A 25319-nucleotide genomic window follows, 5' to 3' on the forward strand; every position below is an offset into this window, starting at 1 on the left:
GTCTGGGAGAGGGTGGGAGATGTAGTCAGAGGCTTGGGGTCCTCAGACAGTTGGTTCCTCCTGGTGGCCAGGCTGTTTCCTGGGCTTTCCCTGTGGATCAGTGCAGTCTCATGTTTTGTGTCCTGGGCCTTCTGATCTATGATCAACATGATTGTACTATCTAAGCCTGAGTTTGAGATAGGGATGCTGTGCATGATGGCCAGGTTAGTGTGACTCAGCAGCTCACAATGCCCTTAGGTCTGTGGAAGCCCCCTATAGGGGAGCCCCCCAAGGTCCCCAACCCATGCTACCAGGATGAGCTCAAGGGTTGAGCCCTGTTCCTATCAGTTTCCCTATTCTCCTCACTTAACCTCCCCTTGCAAACTCAGGAGAAGACCTCATTCAGGTCTGTACTCAGACTGCAGGGCTACCCTCTGCCTCAGGTGGCATCCTGACCTGGCTGTAGCATTCAAAGTGCAAAAGAGCCAAGGGAGCAAATGTCCCTCTGTCTGTCCAACGTCTGTGTGTTCATTCATTCTCCATGGCCCTTCCTCCCCAACTTAGATTCCACAATTTCTCATTTCAGAACCCTCCTTTGGCAAGGAACCCCGAACTTCTCTGTCCTGCTCAAGAACTGGGCACCTGGGCACCCCCTCCCAGCCCCCCAGGTGCCAACTGCCCAGACACTGCACAGTAGCTCCTCCAAACCCCTCTGTTCCCACTCCTCCACTCGCTGTGGAGTCCTAGCTAGAAAACTCCTGCCTTCCCTGAAACACCCCGTGCTCATCTGTACCCCCTTCTCCCGCCATGAAGGAGGAGGCTGCCTCCCTGGGATCTCGCGCTCCATGGAGGGTGCATTCTCCTTCTCCCTCACCCTCAAGTCTCTCTGTATCATGTCTCTCACTATCTTTTTGTCCCTCTCCCTCTCACCTTCTGTCCACTTGATTTGCCAGCTTATCTGTCCAGGTCAGGGCTTCTATGAGAGAAAACCCCAGGCCAGATGGTTTTAACAACAGAAAGTCATTTCTCACAGTTCTGAGGCTAGATGGCTCAGGTAAGGCGCGGACAGGGCAGGTGTCTCCTGAGGCCAAGTCACCTTGGCTTCCAGTGGCTCCTTATCACTGCATCCTGAGGAGGGTTCTTAGGGGGCTTCCCCACCCTAAGGGCACCAGGAGCTGCTGAGTCATACCTGAGGACCTCCCACCAGAGCCCCAGGTGTCTTCCCACTACGCCTCTCTGTTGTAGTTTAGCTTCCCCAGGCTAACCCCAGTGCCAATCTCTTCACCTCACCCCTGGGCACACTCTAACATACCACCCAAATGGCTCCTGATGCCAGGCATTGCCGAGCAGACACCATTTTTAATCCATCTCTTCTTACCCTCAGCAGGCACAACCCAGCTGACTGTGGTCTCTTCCCTGCCTCCTCGTTCCCCTCACCCAGGGTCCTCTCCTCACTCTGTCCCTCTCCTTGGCAGCCCTCATCCCAGCCTGCACCTCACCTAATCTGCTGAATGTCTGTCCCTGCAAGTTCCAGGCCTGAGAACAAACCATCTCCTGACTCACTCCTGCATGGTGCTGCCCTTGCTCCGAACCGCTGCCTCCCAGAGCAGACTTGTGCTTCCACATAGTCGTCCCCTCTGCCTCAGAGAACAGTTCTGCCCAAGTCAACCCCAATCCTGTCTGGCTGTACCCTTACCCCAACCCCTCCAGGCCAACCTGTTTTACCAGGTCCCAAATGTGTCTGCTATATTTTGTCACTTCTGTGTCCCAGCCAAGCCAATGGTCCCACGCCTTGCCTGCACAGTGCATCCCCTCCCAACCTTCCCACAGAGACCCTAGAACATTTTTCAAGACCATTTGATGAGAAGCAAAGGGAAGTCCCAGTTGCCAACTGTGTGGCCTCAGGCAACTTGCTAAACCTCTCTCTGCCTGCTTTCTCAACTATAAAATGAGAAGAATCATTCCCACCTCAGGAATTTGTAATGAGTGCTGGGTGGGCTGTGTGTGGCCTGCACTTCTGAACCCAGGCCCCGCAGGCAGCAACACGGACCCAATAGCTTCCTCTCTGTGGCTCTCTCAGCTGAGTCTCTAACATCTCTCATATCAAGCCCTTCATTGATAAAATAGGAAGAATTCCATTCTCACATATGTGAGAATCTAGTGAGATATTTCAGGAAAGCCTTCAGCACTGAACCTGACACAAAGCAAACACTTTAGTAGTGTTTGTTATTTATTTTTTTTATTACTTCCAAAATGCAAATACTGCCATGGCTTCCCACTACTTCAGAGATTAGGGAGCAAAGTCCTGCCCCAGCCTCCACAGCCTCATAGGGCCAGCCCCTGCCTGCCATCCTGACTACATTCTTCATCTGCTCTTGGGGGAGAGGGGCTCAGAGACATGGCCTAGGCAACCTTCACTGGCATATCAGAGACAGCACTGGTTGTCTTTGCACCTGTAGGAGACCAGCTGTGTCTCAGGCTTGTCCAGTGGCTCAGTAAGGGTCCTCTGCCTCCAGAACTCCCGGCTGGAGTAGGCTCTGGAGTCAGCCCTGCCAAGCCCCTGCCTGCAGCCAGCACCCAGAGATTCTCCCCTCCTATGTGAGGGCCCAAGTACTAAGAGCTCAGCAGGCAGATGGGCCCAGCCAGGAGAGCGGCTCTGGATCCTTCAAGTCTGGGATCCCCCTCCCTAGTCACATGGCCTTGAACAAATCACTCACTTTACCTCTGGGTTTCCTAATCTTTTTTCTTCTTTTTTTTTTTATCCTTTCTTTTTTATTTTATCTTATTGGTATCAGGGATTGAACCTAGGGGTGCTTAACTATCAAGCCACATCCCCAGCCCTTTTTATTTATTTATTTTGTCTATGGCCTCCATAAGTTGCTGAGGCTGGCTTTGAACTTATGATCCTTCTGCCTTAGCCTCCCAAATCACTGGGATTATAGGCCTGCACCACCATGCCAGGCTTGAGTTTCCTCATCTTGACAATAGAGATGATGATAGTTTCTGCCTCAAGGCCTGTTCAGTGAGTCCCATGAGATCACTGTGCTAATATACCTGGCCAGGGCTTTAGGGACAGGAGGGTGGGGGTGGGGAGCAAGGGGGCGTTGGGGGGTGTCATATCCAGGCTCAGAAAAACCAACTTCTCTGTCCTTGTTCTCCTTCAAGTGAGCAGTGACCACAGCCCAGAGAGCGGTGGGAAAGCAAGCAGCATGGAAGGAGGTGACAGAGAATGGCTGTCCCTCTATCCCCTCAAAATCCATACTGCAGAAAGCTGACTCCCTGCGTGCCCTTGCCCAGGAAGCTGCTCAGTCACTCCAGTTTCCATCCACTGTCCTGTCCCCTCTGGATGGTTACCTGAAGCAGGAGCCACCAGCCTCTGGCACCACCTCTCTCAATGGCTGGTACCCTAATGGGCTCTTGAGAGTCTCAGGGAAGAGCAGCAGGAACCAGAGGAGGAAGGTGAAGAGACAGTGAGCAGAGGAGGAGAGGCAGACAAGGAGAGAGGAAGGTCTCCCTGCTCCTTGCCTGCATCCAGGAAGACCTCTTGTCAACCCTGAAGTCACAGTTGAGCAGGCTGCGGCTCTGAAGCCACTCCCTGGAGGCATGAAGGTGACAAGGGGCAGAACGAGGGCCACGACCTCACTGCTTAACTGTCTCCCATGCTGCCTTTTAAGCAACCAAAGCATTAGCATTGGGGCCTAACAGCTAAAACCAAGTTCAGTAAATAGGCAGTCTGGAATTGACTAAAGTCTGTCATCAGCCATTCTGGATCCTGGATGTCCCGATCCGTGGGCAGAAGGAGGAGTGGAAGGAGGAAGAGAGATGAGGAGCAGGAGGAAGAGAAGATGAGAATCAGGAGGAAGAGGTACCAGGGATTGAATCCACTGGCATTTAACCACTTAACCACATCCCCAGTCCTTTTTTTTTTTTTTTTTTCCTATTTTGAGACAGATCTTGCTAAGTTGTTTAGGGTCTCCATAAGTTGCTGAGGCTGGCTTTGAATTTGTGATCCTCCTGCCTCAAGCCCCTGAGTGGGTGGGATTACAGGCATGCACCACCATGCCCAGTTGAGAAGTAACAGTTCTAAGGCTTTGGACTCCAGAACTGCTATCCACAACATCCCAAGTTCTTTCCCATCTCCTTCTTCTAACAATCCACAATTCCTACCTCCCTTTTTGGTGCCAGGATTGGAGTCCAGAGCCTTGCACATGCTAAACATGGGTTTTACTACTGAGCCACACCCCTGCCCAGCTTCTGCCCCTTTTAGGGCAAATTTTCAAAATCAAGTCTAACTGGTCACCACCCAAGATGGTTGGCATATGGCCTTGGGTCAGATGTCTAAACTGTCAGAGAGGGCAGGGGTCCCATGACTACAGCTACTCAGCTAGGGAAGGAACAGAGAAGAATGGATAGAACTAGTTAGGGACATCAGCAAGGAGCCACCACAAAGCCCCTTTCACCTCTTGAGCTACTGAGCAGTTCCACTGAATCTTGCTTCTTCCCAACACATCATTCACAGTCTACAGATGAGGAAACCGTGGCCCAAAGAGGGCAAAGGGCTCTCCTTAGGTCACACAGCTCATCAGTGACAGGGCTGGGAAACAGGCCTAGCTCATCTTCTATTTCTACTCCTCTGCCCCACTCCCTTCTCCATGGACTGTTGAGACACTCCACCTTTCCCTGCTCTGTGAGGCAGCAGCCCAGCTCTCCCCAATGCATTATTCAACTGCTGAGAACCAGCTAGCTCTCATTACGTTGATCGCTGCCCTGGGGCAGCTGCCTTGCCCACTCCTTTCTTGCGTAACACCTGAAAGATCCAAGGTTCCCTTCCAGGTGGCTTGGTGGGCTTTGACCACCCCCATCATGGGCTAAGGAGATCTGGTTTCACTCTGGCTCAATGCAGGTGGGCTGGGTGGTCTAGGGCAGGTGGCATCCTTTCTTAGGCAAGCACTCTGCTTTGGGGGTTTAGTCAGCTGAGGCACAGGGAGGCCTGACCTGGGTCAGCACGGTTGTTGCCATGGCAATTCCAAAGCCAGGATGACCCCCCTCCCCCCCAGCACAGGCCTCCCCAGGTTTCCCCTGTCCAGTAAACTACACCCACGCACTTTCCACTGCGGCTGGAGGGTGAAACCCAAGGCGTCTCTAGAGGAGATGAATTATGGATCCACCCTCCCCGAATGCTGGCCCATCCCTCCCCAAACCATCCTCCAGTCCCGGCTGCCCAGAGACGGAGGAGGCCGGGTGTCCAGCTGCCAGCAGGAAACCTAGCAGATCCTTGTGTCTCCAAACCCCTGAACCTGTGATACTCAGCCCCAGGCGTGGTAGGAGCAGGAAGCGACCATGGCAAAGGAGGAAGATGAGGAGAAGAAAGCCAAGAAAGGAAAGAAGGGCAAGAAGGCCCCGGAGCCGGAGAAGCCCAAACGGAGCCTTAAGGGGACCTCCCGTCTGTTCATGGGCTTCCGAGATCGAACGCCCAAGGTCTCCAAGAAGGGCCAGTTCCGGAGCGCATCAGCTTTCTTCTGGGGCCTCCACACTGGCCCCCAGAAGACCAAACGCAAGAAGAAGGCCCGCACGGTGCTCAAGTCCACGTCCAAGCTCATGACGCAGATGCGCATGGGCAAAAAGAAGCGGGCGATGAAGGGGAAGAAGCCCTCTTTCATGGTGATCCGCTTCCCCGGACGTCGTGGGTACGGTCGTCTCCGGCCCCGGGCCCGGTCACTCAGCAAGGCATCCACGGCCATCAACTGGCTCACCAAGAAGTTCCTCCTCAAGAAGGCTGAGGAGTCGGGCAGTGAGCAAGCCACGCTGGACGCCTGGCTGCAGCGCTCGGGCTCCCGCGTGGGCTCCCGCAAGCTGCCCTTCCCGTCGGGCGCGGAGATCCTGCGGCCCGGGGGCCGGCTCCGCAGGTTCCCGCGCAGCCACAGCATCTACTCATCTGGGGAGCCCGTGGGCTTCCTGCCCTTCGAGGACGAGGCTCCATTCCGGGGCTCGGGCTCCCGCAAGTCGCTGTACGGGCTCGAGGGCTTCCAGGACCTGGGCGAGTATTATGACTACCACCGCGAGGGCGACGACTACTATGACCAGCAATCGCTGTACCACTATGAGGAACAGGAGCCCTACCTGGCCGGCTACAGGCCCTACAGCCCAACCTGGCAGCCCTATGGCGACCACTTCTACGGGTACCCGCCTGAGGACCCCTATGACTACTACCACCCTGACTACTATGGTGGCTCCTTCTACCCAGGGTACGGCTATGGCTATGACGACTATGAACCCCCCTACGCACCCCCATCTGGGTATTCATCTCCTTATAGCTACCATGATGGGTTTGAGGGTGAGGCCTACCCATATAGCCACTACCTAGATCCCTATGCACCTTATGACCTGCCATACCCACCCTCTGACCTTCCATACGACACCCCATATCCCGCACCCTACTTTGATCCGTATGGGGTCCCCTACACCGTCCCCTATGCTGAAGACATCTATGGAGGTGGAGATGAGGCCATCTATGCCCCCGAAGTGCCCTATCTTTATCCAGAAGAGCCGTCCTTTGCCTACCCCTGGGTACCGCCACCTATACTGTCACCCCATAATCCATATGCCCACCCCATGGATGACATCGTGGAGCTGGAGGAGCCAGAGGAAGCAGGCGGGGAGCGGCAGAGCACCTCCTTCCGCCTGCCCAGTGCAGCCTTCTTTGAGCAGCAAGGAATGGACAAGCCGGCCAGGTCCAAGCTGTCCCTCATCCGCAAGTTCCGCCTCTTCCCACGGCCGCAGGTGAAGCTGTTTGGAAAGGAGAAGCTGGAGGTGCCCCTGCCCCCATCCCTGGACATTCCACTGGGGGATGCAGATGAAGAGGAGGAGGAGGAAGAGATGCCCCCAGTGCCCACGGTGCCCTATGCCCACCCTTACTGGGGCTTCCTTACACCTCGCCAGCGCAACCTCCAACGGGCCCTGTCGGCCTTTGGTGCCCACCGCGGCCTGAGCTTCAGCCCTGATTTGGGTCGCCCGCCACCCCGCCCCGCCACCTCACTGGCACATTTTCTCAAAAAGACGCTGTCAGAGAAGAAGCCCATTCCGCGGTTCAGGGGTAGCCAGAAGGCACGAGGGGCCAGCCCTGCAGTCCGGGAGGCGGCCTACAAACGCTTCGGCTACAAGCTGGCTGGCATGGACCCTGACCGGCCCAACACGCCCATCGTGCTGAGGAGGACCCAGCCACGGGCCCAAAACAACAACAATTCCCACCGCCCACCCTCGCCGGCACCCACGCCCCGGATACTTTCCCACTGGAGCAAGCTCGTCTCCCCTCCAGCTTCCCGGAGGCCCCCCAACCCTGGCCCACCGCCTGCCCCACCCTTCTCCCCAACACTCTCAGGCCTGCCCCGGCCAGCCTCCCCTTATGGCTCCCTCCGGCGACACCCACCACCCTGGGCCGCCCCAGCTCACGTGCCCCTAGCACCCCAGGCAAACTGGTGGGCCTTTGTGGAGCCCCCTCCTGTAAGCCCAGAGGTGCCCCCTGACCTGCTAGCCTTCCCTGTGCCCCAACCCTCATTCAGGGGTTCCCGCCACAGAGGGTCAGCCTTTGGCTTTCCTGGGGCCTCCCCAGTGGCACCGAGAAGGCGGGCCTGGAGTCCCCTGCCCTCACCTCAGCCCTCCCTGAGGAACCTGCCAGGTCCGGGCTACCGCTCACCCTTGGGGCCCTTGTCCCCTCAGCTGTCTCTCCGTAGGGGCCCCTTCCAGCCGCCCTTCCCACCTCCACCTCACCGGCCTGGATCTCTGCGGGAGCCCCCAAAGCCACGACAACGACCAGCCTCCGGGCGCCTGGGCCCACCGCATTCACCAGTGCTGGGTTCACCCCGACTACCCCCACTGCCCCCTCTGCTGGGCCATGGCCCCCGGCACCGGTCCCTCAACCTGCCTTCACGCCTCCCTCACACATGGCGGCGCCTCAGCGAGCCGCCCACCCGGGCTGTAAAGCCACAGGTGCACCGGCCGTTCCACATGCCACCAAGGGCCAGGTCTTGGAGAGCTGCTGCAGGGTCCCAGGAGCACCAGGAGAGTCAGCATGAACCTGAGGACTCGGAGACACCCTGGATAGTGCCCCCGCTGGACCCCAGCTGGGACATAGATGTGCCTCCCACCCAGCGCCCACCGTCGCCCTGGCCAAGAAGTGTGGGCAGCCTTCGCGGCTTTTCCAGGCCACCTCCTGGGCCTGAAAATCCCTTCCTGCAGCATGTGGGCCTGGTATCATCCACTGCTGCCCAGCCTGAGGGCCCAGCCTCTAACGCAACCAGCATCTTCCTGGGCAGACACCATGACCCAGGACCTGGACAGCTCACCAAATCCGCTGGCCCTTGCCCCGAGAATCCTGAAGAAGCGGCCACCCCAGGAGAACCCCAGCCATCAGCAGAGTCCAAGACCCTAACCCTAACATCTCCAAAGGATGCCCCCGCAGAGCACAAGGCATTACGGCTCAGCCTCTCATATCCACTGGCTATGTGTGACCAGACAAGGGCTACAGAGCCACTATGGCACCGCTCGAGGACACTGCCCAGACCCCTGGCTCCCTTGGCCCCCACTGGGGCCCCAGGACCCCTGCCCAAGGAGGGTGAGCGACCCCAGCCTCCATCTGGGCGTTTTGCCGTGGTTTTACCTCAGGTGCGGAAACTGAGCTCCTTCCAGCAAGGTAGGCCTGCTGCCCTGCAGCCACCTCAACAACTGGCCCAGGACCCCCAGCATGGCCCAGAGCTCCAAGCCTGTGGTCTGCGCTGGTCCCGCCTCTGGCTGCCAGCAGATGCCCGCCGGCCCTGGCCACGAGTACAGGCCCAACCCCAGTCCCACCGCCTGGGCCTTGGAGCTGCTTGCCTGTCTCTCAGGGGCCCCTGGAAAGAAAATGGCCCTCAAAACTGTCAGAACAAGGTATGGAGTAAAGCCAAAGGGAGGACATGGTAGTTCTGGCCTGGGAAGTGGGACAGGAAGTGACCTAGGGAGGCAGCCAGAGTCCAGTGCGACCATGGCAAGCTGCTGCCTGCTTGAGCCTCTTGGTCTCTCCATCTGCCAGATGGGGAGAGGAGCCTGGGCCTCCCAGAGCCTCTGCAGAGTGAAACAAGGGGAGGCCCAGCACAGGCACGCACAGCGTAGAGATGCAGGACACTGTTCCTCGGTGGCTTTTGGGACGGGAGCTTTTCTGTCAATTTCTGCCTGAGACCTGGGTGTCCCTGTCTTGGCTCAATGTGAATGGCACACCTGGCTCCCCGCCATTCCTCAGAGGTTTGGGCCAAACTGGGTGCAAAACTTCAGGACCCTGTTCCACCCCCATGGCCATGCACATGTCTTCCCACCTCCCACTGACCCTCCTGTCCCCCAGATTGGAGTCATCTTTCTCCTTGGGGCTCCTGTTGTCCTTTGATGGTCCCCTGGGCTGCAGGATTCTGGACTAAGAGAAGGTGGGGACTCAGGACACAAACTTCTAGCCTTCTTATTATAGAGGCCACATGGTGGATAGGGAGATGAGCCAGGAGACTGTCTGGGCCTGGGGTGGGGGTGCCAAGCAGGCAGCCTCTCTGAAGAGTACCCGGCCTGAGTTTGGCTACCACACTCATGGCAGAACACGAGCCCGAAGCTGGGTGGCCCTCAGGGGGGCGGGTGGTCACTGGAGCCTCCCCCGGGACAGGATAGGCGGGGCAAGCAGGGACAGCAGGTGCTTCTCGGCCTCTGCAGACGGTGCCTAGTGGAGCGGGCAGCCAGCTGGGTCAGGCAATGGCAACGGGGGCAGCCTGGCTGCTGGGGGGGCCCTGGCCCCGGCGACGGGTTCCCCGTACCGTGTGGGCTGCAGCGTTGCGGGAGCGAGGCACAGGGCGCCTGGGGGTGAGGGGCAAGGATGCCTGGGCCCTCCTCACCCTGGAATACGTGAGTGACTGAATTATTCAGGGTCTGTGACTGCTGGCGAGCACATGGGCAGATGGGTGGGCTGGAGGCCAGGGCTGAAAGGGTGATACTGTGCCCTACTTAGCAGCCCAGCAGTGGTCACGCAGCACACAGAGCCCGTCCCGGTGTCCTCTTTCCTCACCTGCCCAGGGACGGGTACAACTGGGATCAGAAAGGCAGAGTATGCGCACATGTTCACTCGCAGTTCTGCAGAGCCTTGTGGTCCTGTGACATGTGTGGGCATCTGTGCAGCCAATGGAGGAAAGCAAGTGTATGCGGAGGTCTGAGCAGATGTGGTATCCATGGGGGCTGGGTTATTTGCTTACTCTTGGCATGTGTGCACCTACACATAAACAGAGATCCTGCAGCCCAAATGTGGTACTGGGACTTTCATTCTCAAGACCCCAAGGTTGGTGGGAGGCTGGCTGGGTGGCAGGAGGATCGAGAGTTCAGAGCCAGACTTAGCAACTCAGCAAGGCCCTAAGCAACTCGGTGAGATATTGGGATGTGGCTCAGTGGTTAAGTGCCCCTGGGTTCGATCCCCAGTGCCAAAAATAAAAAATAAAAACAAAACAAAACAACAAAAAAAAAACCCCCAAAACCCAAGGTTGGGGGGCTGGGGCTGGGGCTTAGTGGTAGCGCCCTTGCCTGGCATGTGTGAGGCATTGGGTTCGATTCTCAGCACCGCATAGAAATAAATAAAATAAAAGCCCATCAACAACTAAAAAAAAAAAATTTAATAAAAAAAAAATAAAAGAACCAAGGTTGGGAACTGTCCCAGTGATCCACCTACATGTTCATGACAAGTGGATGTTGAGAACCGGTCCCTACGTGTGTGGTGGGTGCCCCCAGCTGAACTCCTCCGCATCCTATAAGACCACAGGTGCTCATGGGAGCCATGACAGATGCAAAGACCACTGTGTTTGAATTACACAGGATGGGTGCCGGGGTATGATCCTGACACAGTCCCCATCTTGGCTGTCCCAGAGGCTCCCTGCCTCAGGAGACTGCATCAGGATACAAGACCATGATGTTGTCACACAAGTCAACACACAGGGTCTTCCAGCAAGAAGGGTGCTGGCACCAAGAGGGCTGAGTTTGGGAGGGGAATAGGAGAGTGTGGGTGTGTTTGTGTGCGTGGACATGTATGTGCTCACTCCGTGGGGCAGGACACTTGGAGCTCACAGGAGCACTAGCGGGAGGAACACCAAGGTCAAGCACATATCCCTGTGTTGCACACAGGTTCCCTGAGCCACTGCATTTGATGGCAAGGAGTCTTCAGGAGCCCCTGGGCTGGCCCTGAGATTCCCTCTCTGACAGTGCAAGCAGGTGCAAGGTCTGTCCAAGCCAGGGCACCTACGGGACGCCCTATAACCTGCCGACCCCATCCCCTCTCTTTCTCACAGATGCACTCCATCCGAAACCTGCCTTCCGTGCGGTCCAATGAGCAGCGCAGGGAGGACGGAGTGGAGGACATGACCCAGCTAGAGTGAGTGGGCAGGGCCGGTTAGGGGTCACTGTGGGGTTCCCATACTCCCAGCCAGAGTGCCTGATATCTCTCTCCCAGAACATTTTCAGAGCCTCTGTTTCCCCATCCTCAATGAAGAGTCCATAAAGGCCAATGGGTGTACTGACTTCGGAGCTCTGTGAAGTCTGACAGGCCTCAGTTCAAATCCCAGCCCCATCACTTACCAGCTGGGGGCGGCCCTTGGGCAAGTCACTCAGTCTCTCATCCACAGGAGCAGGGTGGGATGGCAGTCGTGAGAGCGGTGGTGTGTTGGGGGTGCCTGATGCATGGATTAAATCATAATGTTATTATTTAATCACAGGAATTCAGTCCTCCTGGCTGCTGCCTTAGAGTGTCTCCCAAACCCCCGAGATGCAGACGATTAGCAATACCCATTGAATTGAGGCACAGCAAAGTGAAGTGACTTTCCCCGGGTCTCAAAGCTGGTTAATGTCAGAGACAGGGCTTGAACTCAGGCCTGCCTGACCAGGACTGAGTGGGGAGGAGGCCCTTGCCAGTTCGGGTCCCAGGAACGCTGACAGCTTTCCTCCATGTCTCCTTCTAGAGACCTCCAGGAAACCAGGGTGCTGTCCAATCTCAAGACCAGATTTGAACGGAACCTCATCTACGTAAGTCCTGGGGCTGGGGCTGCCCCAGGTCCCCAGTTGGGAAGGCAGATGCCTTCTGGGGACCAGGTGGGAAGGACGGGTGTCTCCTGTCGGACTTGTGACCTCTGGTTTCAGCTCTGGGGTTCCAGAGAATGCTAGAAGCTGGAATTCTAAAATCGAAAGTCCTAACATGGTATTAAAAGAGTGAACCCTGGGAGCAGAGGCCTGGAGACAGGGAATCCAGAAACTGGTGACCCCTACCCCAATGGATCCAGGGGCCCGATGGATCAAGCCTCCAAAGTTCTAGAATCTCTAAACCTGGATTCCAGAGGTTGACCAGAGAACTGAAACCACAGGGCAGAAAAGCAGGGACACCCAGAGGGCTCTGGCCACCTCAGATCCTTCCCCATTCTTCAGCATGAAGCAGAACCTCCTGAATCCTGGCGGGACCATGAAGTGGGCGGTGGTCAACACGGCCACCCTAGTGGGATGGTGGCTGCAGGGCTTGGCTCGCTCCATGCTCCTCAGCCTAAGCCTGTGTGGTGTGCTTGAGCTTCCAGTATTAAAACAGACCATTAGAGGGTTCTAGATGGCAATACTAAAGCCAGGCAACCAGACATCTGCTCAACTGGAAAGGGGTCCCAGGCTCCCAGAGTGGGGGAGGGACGGCCATAGAGGGCCACCAGGAGCCATGGTACTGAGGCCAACATCTGTCAGCAGACATACATCGGCAGCATCCTGGTTTCAGTGAACCCATACCGAATGTTCGGGATCTACGGTCCAGACCAGGTGCAGCAGTACCACGGGCGGGCCCTGGGAGAGAATCCTCCGTGAGTGTCTGCAGGAACCGGGGGAGAGGGTCTGTTCTGGGGTTGCAAGTCACTGGTCTCCCCTCAGCCCTGGGTGGTGGCTCACAGGATTGGACAGGCCACCTGCTCAGCTCACAGTCTCTCCCCAGGCCTGGCCACGGTCCTCTCTGGAAGCCACTGAGGCTCAGGATGGGGGTGGGTGCATTTCCCCCAGTGGGTGAAGGATGGACAGAATTGACGGCTTGCCTGGACAGAGATGCCCCCACACACCCAACCCCTGGGAAATTTGGAAATGTGGGAGGCATGGGCTGGCCTCAGGGACACCTAGTGGCCTGTCTCCCCAGACACCTCTTTGCGATTGCAAATCTCGCCTTCGCCAAAATGCTTGATGCCAAACAGAACCAGTGCATAATCATCAGGTGAGCTGGGCTGTAATCACACAGGGGACCGATGGGGGGGACTCCAAGCAACAGGTCTGCATCCAGCCCAACCTGCTGTAGGACCTGGGAAGATCAGTAGGCCCCTCTGAGCTGGCTTCTGTCCATATCCCCTTCTTCACGGTGGGATGGGGAAGGACCCAGAGGAGGCAGCAAACTATTGCAATTGCTCCGCTCCTTTGCCCGGTCAGTGGAGAGAGCGGCTCTGGCAAAACGGAGGCGACCAAGCTGATTCTGCGCTACCTGGCCGCCATGAACCAGAAACGGGATGTCATGCAGCAGGTGAGTCTGTCTGTCCATCGCTTGGTGGTCTGTCTTCCTGGCTGAGAACTCCTTGCTGAGCATGCTCCCCAAGAGGCAAGGCTCCTCACCCTACTTGGGCCATGGGGAGGCTGAGTTCCAGAGGCATTGGGGCCATTTCTAGGGCTGCTCTTCAGGGTAGGCCCTGGGAAGGTAAAGTTCCCTCCCACACCACATTTCTGTGTTTCCATGGCAACTGGAGGTTGGGGCAGCCTGGGTCAGAGTAGATGCTGCACGGTGGCCTGGCCTCACCTTCCTGTGAGGTTCCATGGCCACCATTTTCTCCCATCCAGAGGCTGTTCAGACCCCAATGGTGAAGAACAGGACTGGTTCAAGTGTAGGGATGGGCATGGGGTCAGGGAGGCAGGAGATACCAGGGAGTAGGTGTCAGACTCTGGGCATGGGCCTGTGTCATGTTAGAGTCTTTTTTTAATATTTATTTTTTAGTTTTAGGTGGACACAATATTTTTATTTTACATTTATGTGGTGCTGAGGATCGAACCCAGGGCCTCATGCATGCTAGGCGAGCGTGCTACCACTGAGCCAAAACTCCAGCCCCATGTTAAGAATCTTACTTACCAGGAAAATGCTGTTCTCTGAACCTGAGAATCTAAGAAGCTCATCCATTCCCTCCATAAAGGTTTATAGAGGATCTACTGTGTGCTAGGTGCTGGGAAGGAGGCAGAAGCAACTCAGACAAATGTTCACATGCTCATGTGAATTTCATTCTAGTAGAGGGAAAGAAAAAATAGAACATATATATATATACATATATGTATGTATATATGTAAATTATGTACATGTGTAAAGGCAGCGTGTTGGGGAGAAAAACGGTAAGGAAGAAGGGTGAGGAGTGCTAGGGGTTGTCATTGTGAGCATGGTGGTCACAGAGTAGCCCTGAACGTGTCTGGGGGAAGAGTGAAGAGGTTACAGGAGGCGCATGTACAAGGGCCCAGAGGTCCGTGCTCAAGGGACAGCAAATCACCAGCTTAGAGTACAGGTGAGGGAGGAAAGGGGCTTGAGCCCAGCAGGTGACAATGGGGTGGTGTGGGAGGCTGGGTCCAGGTGCAGGTAAAAGGACCTGAGAGAGGGAGATAGTGTGAGAGTGGCCCCAGGTGTCTGGCCTGGACCCAGGCAGCACCAAGTCTGCACTGGAGCAGGTTTGCCAAGAACAAGTGCTCACTGGGGCATCCTCACAGAGATGGTGGGAATTTGGGGCTCAGGAGAAGATGTCTAGCCCAGCAGCTCAGACTCCAGCACCATAGTCTCTCAGACTTCCCCTGACTCTGGAGCCCATCCAGGTTTGCAGGTGACCACAGTGTCCCAGCCCATGGCAGCATGATCTCAGCAGGGTGATCTTGGGGCAGCGATTTGGAGCTCCTCAGTCCTCAGTGGGGAGGAAGTGGGTTGACCCAGACTGTGCAGTCCAGCCTGGCTCAACCCACTCAGATGCGTGCCTTGGCCTCCCACCTGGCCTGGGCCTCCTGGCGGACAATCAGATCATCTCTTTGTTTCAGGCAGGGTTTTCAAAGCCTCTTTGGGTCAGACTTCTAGGAGAGCAGGCTAGGTGGGCCATGCACCGTGCCAGGTGTGTGATCATGCCACAGTCTCTCGCAGCCCTGGGAAATAGGTACAACTGTGTCCATTTGAACAAGAGAAAACGGAGGCCTGGGAGGGGAATGGACTTACCAGTGTCCCAAAGTAAGGTGATAGAGGAGCTGGGATTTGCAGTCCTTGGCAGAGAGCTACAGGGAAGATAAATGGGGGGATGGGACCTGACTGGGTCTGGGAGTTTCTATGCTGGGCACCCACAACATGCCTGCCCGCTGTGTGACTACAGGGCTCATTTCCCAGCCGTGGCTCTGCCCTGCTCACGTCACCCAGATCTAGGTCAGTTTTATGCATGGCTATATTCTGAGTCTTAAGCAATGTCCTTATTTTGGCTCCACCCCAAATTATGATGGGCATCATCCCCAATCTCTCTCCCATTGGTCAGCAAGAGGATGCCATAATACCACATTCACACCTCCAAAGATTTCAGAAGTCTCAGGGTTCCTTCTCATTGGAACGGTTTTGGTCATGTGTCCTCACTAGACCCAATCATGTAGCCTGGGCAGTGCTATGCCCAGATCGGCCAGGGTTTGGACCACACAGTCTTCAAACCTCCAATATTCACTCCCTCTAGCTGAGCCCGCTCCCTAGGCTGGGCTGGGCACACAGAGAATTGGAGAATCTTCTGATATTTCCAAGGGATTCCTAGACTTAGAGATAATGTAACGCAATGCTCAGCTGGACTTTGACTCACTGACCCTCTCTGGAACTCAGTCTGCTCTTCCATACAACGGGCACAGCAGGTCCTGGAGTAAACAGCACAGGGGATCTGGCAAACCCCCACCACCAAGACAGCAGGTGTTATTTTCTGTGGTGACTCAGCTTTCTCTGCTTCTTCTCTAAGAATTCCTCCTGAGGAGCCAAAGAAAATGCCATATAAATGCCCTGAATATGGGCTTGTCATAGTGCTGTTGGGGATGCCACTCTCAGAGACTCTGGAGTTCCTGGACACATCACATAATACTCAGTTCCCTAATCTGCAAAACAGCAGTGACATTAGTACCAACTTTTTTTTTCCGGGGGAGAGAAGGGAGGCCGGTACCCGTGATTGAACTCAGGGGTGCTTAACCACTGAGCAACATCCCCAGCCCTTTATATTTTTTTCTCTTGAGATAGGATCTTGTGTCTCACTAAGTTGCTTGGGGCCTCCCTAAGTTGCTGAGGCTGTCTTTGAACTCGTGATCCTCCTGCCTCAGCCTCCAGAGCTGCTGGGGTTATAGGCACGAGCCACCACCTCCAGCTCAGCAGATTTTTTTGAAGTCCCAGTGTCTGCATAGGATATGCATCAGTCTTACGCAAATACTGGGACTCCTGAGCTGGGATATAGCTCAATGGTAGAGTGCTTGCCTTGCATGCATAAGGCCCTGGGTTCAATCCCCAGCACCACCAAGAAAAATAAACAAACAGACACAGGGACTCAAGTGCACAAATAAGCCAGGTGAGGTGGTGCATGCCTGTAATCCCAGCAGCTCGGGAGGCTGAGGCTGGAGGATCACAAGTTTAAAGCCAGCCTCAGCAACAGCGAGGCATTAAGCAACTCAGTGAGACCCTGTCTCTAAATAGAATACAAAAAAAGGGCTGGGGATGTGGCTCAGTGGTTGAATATCCCTGAATTCAACCCCTGTACCCCTCCCCCTGCAAAAAAAAAAAGTGCACAAGTAGATTCTTGTCTGGAGATAGATGATACCCAGGAAAACAGGCAATGACAAGAGGGCTGGGGGCATAGGTGGCCAGTTCTGTTAGTGACCAGCATCTGTTTTTGTCCCTTGTTCCCTCCGTCACCGGCACTCCTGAAGATCAAGGTACTTGGAGTGTGTGTGTGTGTGTGTGTGTGTGTGTGTGTGTGTACGCTCCTGCATGCACAGTAGGCAGAACGGGCAGGAAGGAGCATTCAAAGGCCTATCCTGAGCTGGGCTGGGGGACTGGTCAGGGGCTGCAGTGCGAGGGTCCTGGGAACAGGAGGAGGGTGGCCCAGGGCTTGCCTGTGGGAGTCGACTGCGTGGAGCCGGTGGCACTGGGGACACCCTGGGATCCTGTAAGAACTCCACCTCTGGTCGCCCCTTACAGAGCAGGGTGCCTGGGGAGGTCTGTGCCTGGTTGTCCCCAGTCATGCCCCTCACCCAGACCCCCAAGACAGTGGCCCACCCACTGCTCCCACCTCTTCTCCCTGGGCTCAGATCCTGGAGGCAACGCCCCTCCTGGAGTCCTTCGGCAATGCCAAAACCGTCAGGAATGATAACTCGAGCCGCTTCGGGAAGTTCGTGGAGATCTTTCTAGAAGGGTGAGTGGGACCATTGTGGGGCTACTGAAGGCCTGGCAATACCCTTCGTGTCCCACACCAGCCCCCCCCCCACATACCCACCACTGTTCCCCTCCCTCCTTGCTCCTGCCCTGGGGGCTGATGGTGCTCCCCACCCCAGGGGCGTGATCTCTGGTGCCATAACCTCTCAGTACCTGCTCGAGAAATCCAGGATTGTGTTTCAGGTGAGCCAGCCCTTCCCACACCTGTGGGTCCTCGGATGTGCTGAGTAGATACGGGGTTAATGAACACAAATGGCATATGGGTTGTACAGGTGTACTGTGAGACAGTGACCTTTTCACCTTCGTGACCGGGGCCCTCTATTCGTGGGCTCCGCACTGCCCCAGAGCACAAAGCATACTCTTGCCTCAGGGCCTTTGCACCTACTGTTTCCCTCCCAGGAGTTCCCATTCCCAAGATGTTCTGCTAGGCCAAACCCCTCACCAACTCCAAGTCTTCCTCCAGTTTTCCCTTCTCAGTGAAGTTACCCATTTAAAACCACAGCCCTGGGCTGGAGGGGTAGAGAGCTTGCCTAGCATTCATGGGGACCTGGCCCCACCTCCAGTACTGCAAAAATAAAAAGGAATAGAACTTCACTCTCTCTCCACCTCATCAAAACTCTCGCTCCTTGTAATGCTTTATTTCTCTCCATAGTGCTTTTCACCAAATGACACATTTTATATTTTAACCAGTGATTTCCTGCGTGTCTCTCTTCCCCGCTAGCAGCTGGGCTCCGTGAGGTCAGGGGATTCTGTTGCTTTGTTCTCCGATGTGTGCCAAGGGCCTAGTACAGGGCCTGGGTCACAGGAAGCGCCCAGCCAGATTGGCAGAGTGGACCATCAGAATGCACCACGACTGCACGTCTGGGTTCTAAACACACGTGCAGGCACAGGTGGCCAGCGCACACAGGGAAGATGGGCTGTCTTTTTATTTCTCCCAACAAAAGAAAATCCCATAACCACTCATACCAAGGCTTCCCCGCGTCTACCCCCCACCCCCAGCTGGTGCCAGAGGTGCCCCACCCAGGACCTTGTGTGTGTGTGTGTGTGTGTGTGTTAGTGGGCATGCCTGGGCCTGTCTGTGTGGGGGTCACCGAAATGGCAGACTCCCTCCTCTGCATCCATTCGCCCACACTCTGCAGGCCAAAAATGAGAGGAATTACCACATTTTCTATGAGCTGCTGGCTGGACTGCCTGCCCAGCTGCGGCAGGCCTTCAGCCTACAGGAGGCGGAGACCTACTACTACCTGAACCAGGTGAGCACCAGCAGGCTCCCCGGAGCCCCCAGGCCTGATCCTCCCACCCCATCACTCCAGGCTGGGCCAATGTGTCCTAATGGCCGGCGAAAGTCATGGGGGTTTAGGAAGCACGGGTTTGGATTCAAGGAGGACGGGAATCTTCAGGGCCAAAGCAGGGGAAGAGAAAACCTACCTTCCTCTTTATTTCTCTGGAGCCTAGAACAACTAACCAGCCTGGGGCTACTACATGGCCCTCTCTGTGCCGCAGTTTCCTCACCTGGGACATGGGGACAGCATCATGTCACAGCGTGGGAACAGAGTGAGATTTTAGATACAGAAATTCAGGCATGTCCCGAATTTAGCATTGGCCTGTGGCCCATGCTCCATAGACATGGGCCACTAAGTTTTAATTGTCATTATCAGTGTCTGCAGCAAAGGTGAACAGGAGACCAATCCTCACTATGCACCACACTTAAAATCTCCACCCTGAGCCCTCTCAGAGCTTCCTGGACTTTGAGAGTAGAATGACCGCTTGGGGGACCAGCTCAGGCGACACTTCCCTTCAGGGCAGGGTGGGGACTTTGAGGGCTCCCCGTGCCCACCCAGGGTCCCTGACCTCCAGCCTGTGCCCTGGCCCAGGGCGGGAACTGTGAGATCACCGGCAAGAGTGATGCAGATGACTTCCGCCGGCTCCTCGCTGCCATGGAGGTGTTGGGCTTCAGCGGTGAAGACCAGGACAGTATCTTCCGCATCCTGGCCTCCATCCTGCACCTGGGCAACGTCTACTTTGAGAAGTATGAGGTAAGGGGACATCATGGCTATCTACTCAGAGACTTGAGAGCTTCTATATTTCCCTTCCAGGTTATACTGTATACATTTTTGTGTTCTTTTTTTTAAAATTCTTTTTATTCTCTGCTTTGGGGTTGTTCTTTTTTTATTTTTATTGATCTATAAGGGCTTTTTACATATGTTAAGGAAGTCAGTCCTTTGTTTCTGTTATGAATTACAAATAGATTTTCCAGTTTCAATTCGTATTTATTTTTATTTTGTTCACAAGTGTTTGAGTATTTTCGTGTTGTTTTCTATGTCTTGTAGAACATTTTTTTTTTGTTTTGCAGGAATCTGCAAACCAAATTATTTTTTTAATATTTATTTTTTAGTTATAGAAGGACACAATATCTTTATTTTATTTTTATGTTGTGCTGAGGATCGAACCCAGTGCCTCATGCATACAAGGCAAGCGCTCAACCACTAAGCCATAATCCCAGCCCCCCAATTATTTTAAAAATATTTTAGGCAGTTCATCTATGAATTTTTTTCTTGCATAAATGTTGGATTTTTATTATTTTAAAAGAAACCTTTTTAAAATTATAACAACCTTCTCCCATAATTTTTTTTTCGATGCCAGGGATTGAGAACTCATGAGTGTTTTATTACCACTGAGCTACATTCCCAGCCCCTTTTATTTTTTATTTTGAGAAAAGGCCTTTCTAAGTTACTTAGGGTAAGTTGCTGAGGTTGGTCTCGAACTTGTGATCCTCCTTCCTCAGCCTCCCACCACCACACCCATCTCCCATAATTTTTTAAAAGAACTTTCATGGTTTCATGGATTTTTGAATTTTTTTAAAAAAATTAGATATTTGATTCAAAAATTTATCCTACTAAGGTTTGAGGTAGGAATCCAATTAACTTGTCTTCCAGATAATTACTCAATTATCCCCTCATTTGAAAAATAGATATTTATCATATCCTGAATTACCATGCACACTGATATCTAATCCCAGACTTTCTAATGGACTTCATTAATCTATTTATGCACCATTTGCCTATGACCACGCTCAGTGTTTTTCCCCTGTGGTGCTGGGGACGAACCCAGCATGCTAGGCGAGTGCTCTGCTACATCCCTAGCCTGACTCACTGTTTTAATTACTGCAACTATAATGTCTTCACTATATTGTATAGCCTCTTTTGCTCTTTCCTTTTTTCAGAATCTTCCTGGCAATTCTAGCTTGTTTCCATTTTTTTGTTTTGTTTGTTTGCAGTACTAGGGATTGAAACTGGGGGTGTGCTACGTTCAAACTAAGCCCACAGTCCTTTTTAGTTTTTTATTATTTTTAATCTTTTATTTATGTATTTGGTACCAGGGACTGAAACCAGGGGCACTTTACCACTGAGTCACATTTTTATTTTGAGACAGGGCCTTGAGAAATTGCTGAGGGTCTTGCTGAGTTGCTGAGGCCGGCTTTGAACTTGTGATCCTCCTGCCTCAGCCTCCCAAGTCACTGGGATGTAGGCCCACCCTCACGCCTGCAGTTTCTGTCTTTCATATAAATGTTAAACTCGGTTTGTCTAGTCCACAACATGCTGCCGTTGGTGTTTTGCCTAGACGGATGCACAGGAGGTGGCCTCAGTGGTAAGCGCCCGGGAGATCCAGGCCGTGGCTGAGCTGCTGCAGATCTCCCCAGAGGGCCTACAGAAGGCCATCACCTTCAAAGTGACCGTGAGTCTGTAGGCACTGGAGACTCTAACAAAGCCTCCCCCCAGTGCCTGTCTCCCCCATTACAACAACAGCCTCCCCCCCAGTGCCTGTCTCCCTTACTAGAACAGCAGCCTCCCTCACCCCAGCATTGCCAGGCAGAGGGAGCGGGCACCCTGCCCTCTGGTCAGCTTCATGCCTGAGGCCAATCTCACCATCTCTCTAGCCTCCCTTCCCCAGCCCTTTAATCCCTGGTGGGAGCAGGGGCTTCCTGGAGGTGGTGACCAGCCTACTGTCACTCAAAGGTCCTGTCCCTCCCCAGGAGACAATGCGAGAGAAGATCTTCACACCTCTGACTGTAGAGAGCGCCGTGGATGCCAGGTGAGGCCGCGTCCCTCCCTGCCTGGGCCCGGAGACCCCCAACACCCCGTCCCTCTGCCCACCAACCCAGTGCCTCCTCTGCCCCAGGGACGCCATTGCCAAGGTTTTGTATGCTCTGCTGTTTGGTTGGCTCATCGCCAGGGTCAATGCGCTGGTGTCCCCGCAGCAGGACACCCTTTCCATCGCCATCCTGGATATCTATGGCTTCGAGGTAGGATGGTGTGAATGGGTGAGGAGCAGGGGACACAGGCAAGGCCTCATCTCCTTCAGGCATCCCTGGTTGGTCCCCTGAACACAGAGGCCCCTGCCTACCGGGCTGGACAGGGACCCCAGAAAGGCCCAGACCAGAGCTTTGCCCTGGGGAAGCTTCCCAGTGGTGCTCCGTGGGGGACAGACTTTGACAGGCCCATGTGATCAGAGCCATAAGGTACCAGGCACTTCACTCATTCACTTCACCATTACAGTACCCCTGTGAGGCAGGTATTCCCCATTTTACAGACGGGGAAACTGAGGCATGAGGTGAATGCTCCAAGTCACACAACTAGAAAGTGGCAGCACCACCATACAAACCCAGGCAGAAGGCTCTGTGGCCGGAGCTTTAGCCTCTACCTAGGCTGAAGGACCTATAGCTCCAGGCACTATCCCGAGGGTGGCGGAGCCAGGCGGGGTTCTGAGCAGTGAGCTTTTTGAAGTTTCAGCCATGACAGGCCGGGAGAACCCTGGGCCTGGGCTGTGGAGGTGGGGATGGCTGGGTTGCTGGCCAAGGAGGGGCCAACCCAGCCTCCCCATTTCCCCGACAGGACCTGAGTTTCAACAGCTTTGAGCAACTGTGTATTAATTATGCTAACGAGAACCTTCAGTACCTCTTCAACAAGATCGTCTTTCAGGAAGAGCAGGTGGGTGTGGGGTGGGGTGCATCAACTCTCCTGTTTCCTTCCATCCTCTCTGGCCAATGGGCCTCCTTGGAGACTGGTTCTTTTTCTTGAAGGGCAATTCCACGGTTGTCAGGATTCAGTGGAGGGAAAGGCCTTCTAAGCTGGGATCAGCACACGGGAAGACCTGTGTGCTGGAGGGGAAAGTGCTGGGGTGCTAAGCGCAGAGAGGAGTCCTCTTGGCAGAGGGGCTTCCTATCCCCTGCTGGGCTGTTCCAAGCAAAGGGAACAGCAGGGCCCTGAGATGCTTCATGTTGCACTATTAGGGGGTGAGCTCCCTGTTCCAGGAGGTATGCAAGCAGAAGTGTCCCAGCCATCCTCCTTCAGACAAATGTAGCCCAGAGAGTAGAGTGAGTGTGCCCTGGGAAGGGCTAGGGGGTTGAGCCTCTATCGTCTGCTGCCCTCAGGAGGAATACATCCGTGAGCAGATCGACTGGCGGGAGATCACCTTTGCTGACAATCAGCCCTGCATCAACCTCATCTCGCTGAAGCCCTATGGCATCTTACGCATCCTCGATGACCAGTGCTGCTTTCCCCAGGTGACCACGGGTGTTGTGTGAGCCTAGCCAGGGCACTGAGATCTCTGAGTCCCACATCCTCATCCTACCCTGAGTCTTTCATTGCTCTCTGCTCTGACCAGGGGTGGGAGTGGAGCATCAGGACACCCAACCTACCATTCACAACCTGGGGTGATTTAGGATGGAGGGGGGATGTGAGTGTCCAGAGGAGGGGGCTGCATCAGCCTGGGAAGTCCCAGAGGGCTTCCTGGAGGAGCTAACCTTGGAGTTGAGCCTCAGATCCTGATTGTGCAGGCAGAGTGCACAGGCAACGGGGCTGGGAGAGAGGCAAGCTGGGAATTGATTCAGCCACACCTATCTGCAGGGGTCCACTTAGGCCCCCAGTATCTGGCTGATGCACTGTCCCCACCCCCAGAGCCCCAGGCAGCCATGAAAAGTTGTGAGTTGTTCCCTGCAGTGCCCTTTGGGGAGCAGTCAGGGCTGGAGAATTTGCCAACAGGGTCCCAGGACCTCTGCCCACCCACTATCCCACCTGTCACCAGGCCACAGACCACACATTTCTGCAGAAGTGCCACTACCATCACGGCGCCAACCCACTCTATTCTAAACCCAAGATGCCGCTGCCTGAGTTCACCATCAAGCACTATGCCGGCAAGGTCACCTACCAGGTAGGACCTGTGACAGCCAGCATGGTACCGTGGCTGCCCTACGTGTTAGACACAGGAGCACAATGTGGGACCAGCCACACTCCCCTGGTTCTAGTCCTGGTCCTTCAGCTCCCCAGATGTGTGACCTTGGGCAAATTGCTTACCCCTTTTAAGCCTTAGTTTCCTCATCTGGAAATGGGATCACAGCGCCCATGTCCAGATGAGGATGTGAGAAACCTAGAGTGGGATATGGTAAAGAATAGCTATTATTAGCTGGGCACAGTGACACCGTGCCTGCCATCTCAGGGACTGGGGAGGCTGAGGCAGAAGGCTTGCAAGTTCAAGGCCAGCCTCGGCAACTTAGAGAAACCCTATTTCCAAAAAAAAAAAAAAAAATTTAAAAAGGACTGGGAATATACCTCAGTGGTAAAATGCCCCTGGATTTTACCCAATAAATAATAACTATCAGTAGTGATTTCACTGTAGTCACCTTCCTATTTTCTGTGACACGCTGGCCAAGAGGTGTCACAGGCTAGGTTTGCAACCCTCTGTCTTCGTCTTATTTTCCTCATCTGTAGAATGGGCATTGAGAGCGGGGTGAACCGCAGACTGGTGGTGTGCAAAGCCAGGCCTACTCTCTCCTCCCGGAGGAGTGAGGCGAGTGGTGGGGGCTGGATGGGAGGGAAGCCCTAGTAGAGGGAAAGAGCCAATCCCTCCTAGGGTGGACAGGAAGACAGAGGCCCGGGAGGGCAAGGCCACGGCCATCCAGGGGATGTGAACCAGCCCAGAGGAAGGAACCGAGGAGGAGGCGTGGGAAAATAAGCCTCTGAATGCCTGCTGGGTGGGCTATCCCTCTACTTTGCCCCGGGTTGGTTTGGCCCCTGCTGCCCTCCTGACTCCCTCTTTTAGGTGCACAAGTTCCTGGACAAGAATCATGACCAGGTGCGCCAGGACGTGCTGGACCTCTTTGTACGGAGCCGCACGCGGGTGAGCAACCCTAGCCTCCAGCCTGGCCGCTGCCCTTGTCCCGCCCCTAGCACGGCCCCGCCCACAAGACAGCCCCGCCCACAAGACAGCCCCGCCCACAAGACAGCCCCGTCCACAAAGCCAGCTCCGCCCACAGCCAGCCCCGCCCACAAGACAGCCCCGTCCACAAAGCCAGCTCCGCCCACAGCCAGCCCCGCCCACCTGGCCCTGGGCCTGGCTGCCGGATCCCAGCCCTAACCCCACCTGGACCTTGCCCTGTATTTTCCACCACACTGGCCCCGCCTCCTGAATGGTCCCCTGACCCCTGGCTCTGCTTTTTGCCCCGCCTACCCTGTCCGCCAGCCCCGCCCCAATCCTTCACTTTTCCCCTCCCCCTTTCCCTCCTCCTCCCCCTCTCCCTCCGAAATTTCTTATTTACTTGTGGTGCTGAGACTCGAATGCAGGACCTCACACATGCTAGGCATGCGCTCTTCTGCTGAGCTACAATCCTAACCCCACGTGCCTATTCTTGCCTGCACCAGATAGTTCCCTGGGCCCCAGACCCATAAGGCCCTGTCAGAGCCTGGTGGCTCCATTTGGGTTCCTTGAAGGCTTAGAGAAGTCCCCAGCCCCAGCCCCACTATGACCCCGTGACAGAGTACAGGCCTGACCCCATCACCTC

The 25319-nt window shown here is 55.0% G+C and overlaps 1 protein-coding gene across 1 annotated transcript in view; it reads left to right on the plus strand.

The window, feature by feature from the left end:
- Positions 1-5319: 5319 nt before the first annotated feature.
- Positions 5320-25319, plus strand: part of MYO15A (myosin XVA) — a gene marked incomplete at its 5' end in the record, with an annotated part of 55241 nt that continues 35241 nt past the window's right edge. Inside the window, 17 exons of the mRNA XM_081269932.1 lie at positions 5320-8901; positions 11316-11398; positions 11982-12045; positions 12745-12854; positions 13178-13252; positions 13462-13552; positions 17359-17462; positions 17602-17665; positions 18622-18735; positions 19357-19518; positions 21104-21217; positions 21516-21574; positions 21662-21785; positions 22375-22470; positions 22914-23045; positions 23567-23692; positions 24581-24658. Of these exons, the coding sequence (XP_081126058.1) occupies positions 5320-8901; positions 11316-11398; positions 11982-12045; positions 12745-12854; positions 13178-13252; positions 13462-13552; positions 17359-17462; positions 17602-17665; positions 18622-18735; positions 19357-19518; positions 21104-21217; positions 21516-21574; positions 21662-21785; positions 22375-22470; positions 22914-23045; positions 23567-23692; positions 24581-24658 (5178 nt within the window). The remainder of the gene's footprint in view (positions 8902-11315; positions 11399-11981; positions 12046-12744; positions 12855-13177; positions 13253-13461; positions 13553-17358; positions 17463-17601; positions 17666-18621; positions 18736-19356; positions 19519-21103; positions 21218-21515; positions 21575-21661; positions 21786-22374; positions 22471-22913; positions 23046-23566; positions 23693-24580; positions 24659-25319) is intronic.

Source organism: Spermophilus citellus (genome assembly GCF_964194105.1).
Source record: "Spermophilus citellus genome assembly, chromosome: 17".
NCBI classification, from domain to species: Eukaryota; Metazoa; Chordata; class Mammalia; order Rodentia; family Sciuridae; genus Spermophilus; species Spermophilus citellus.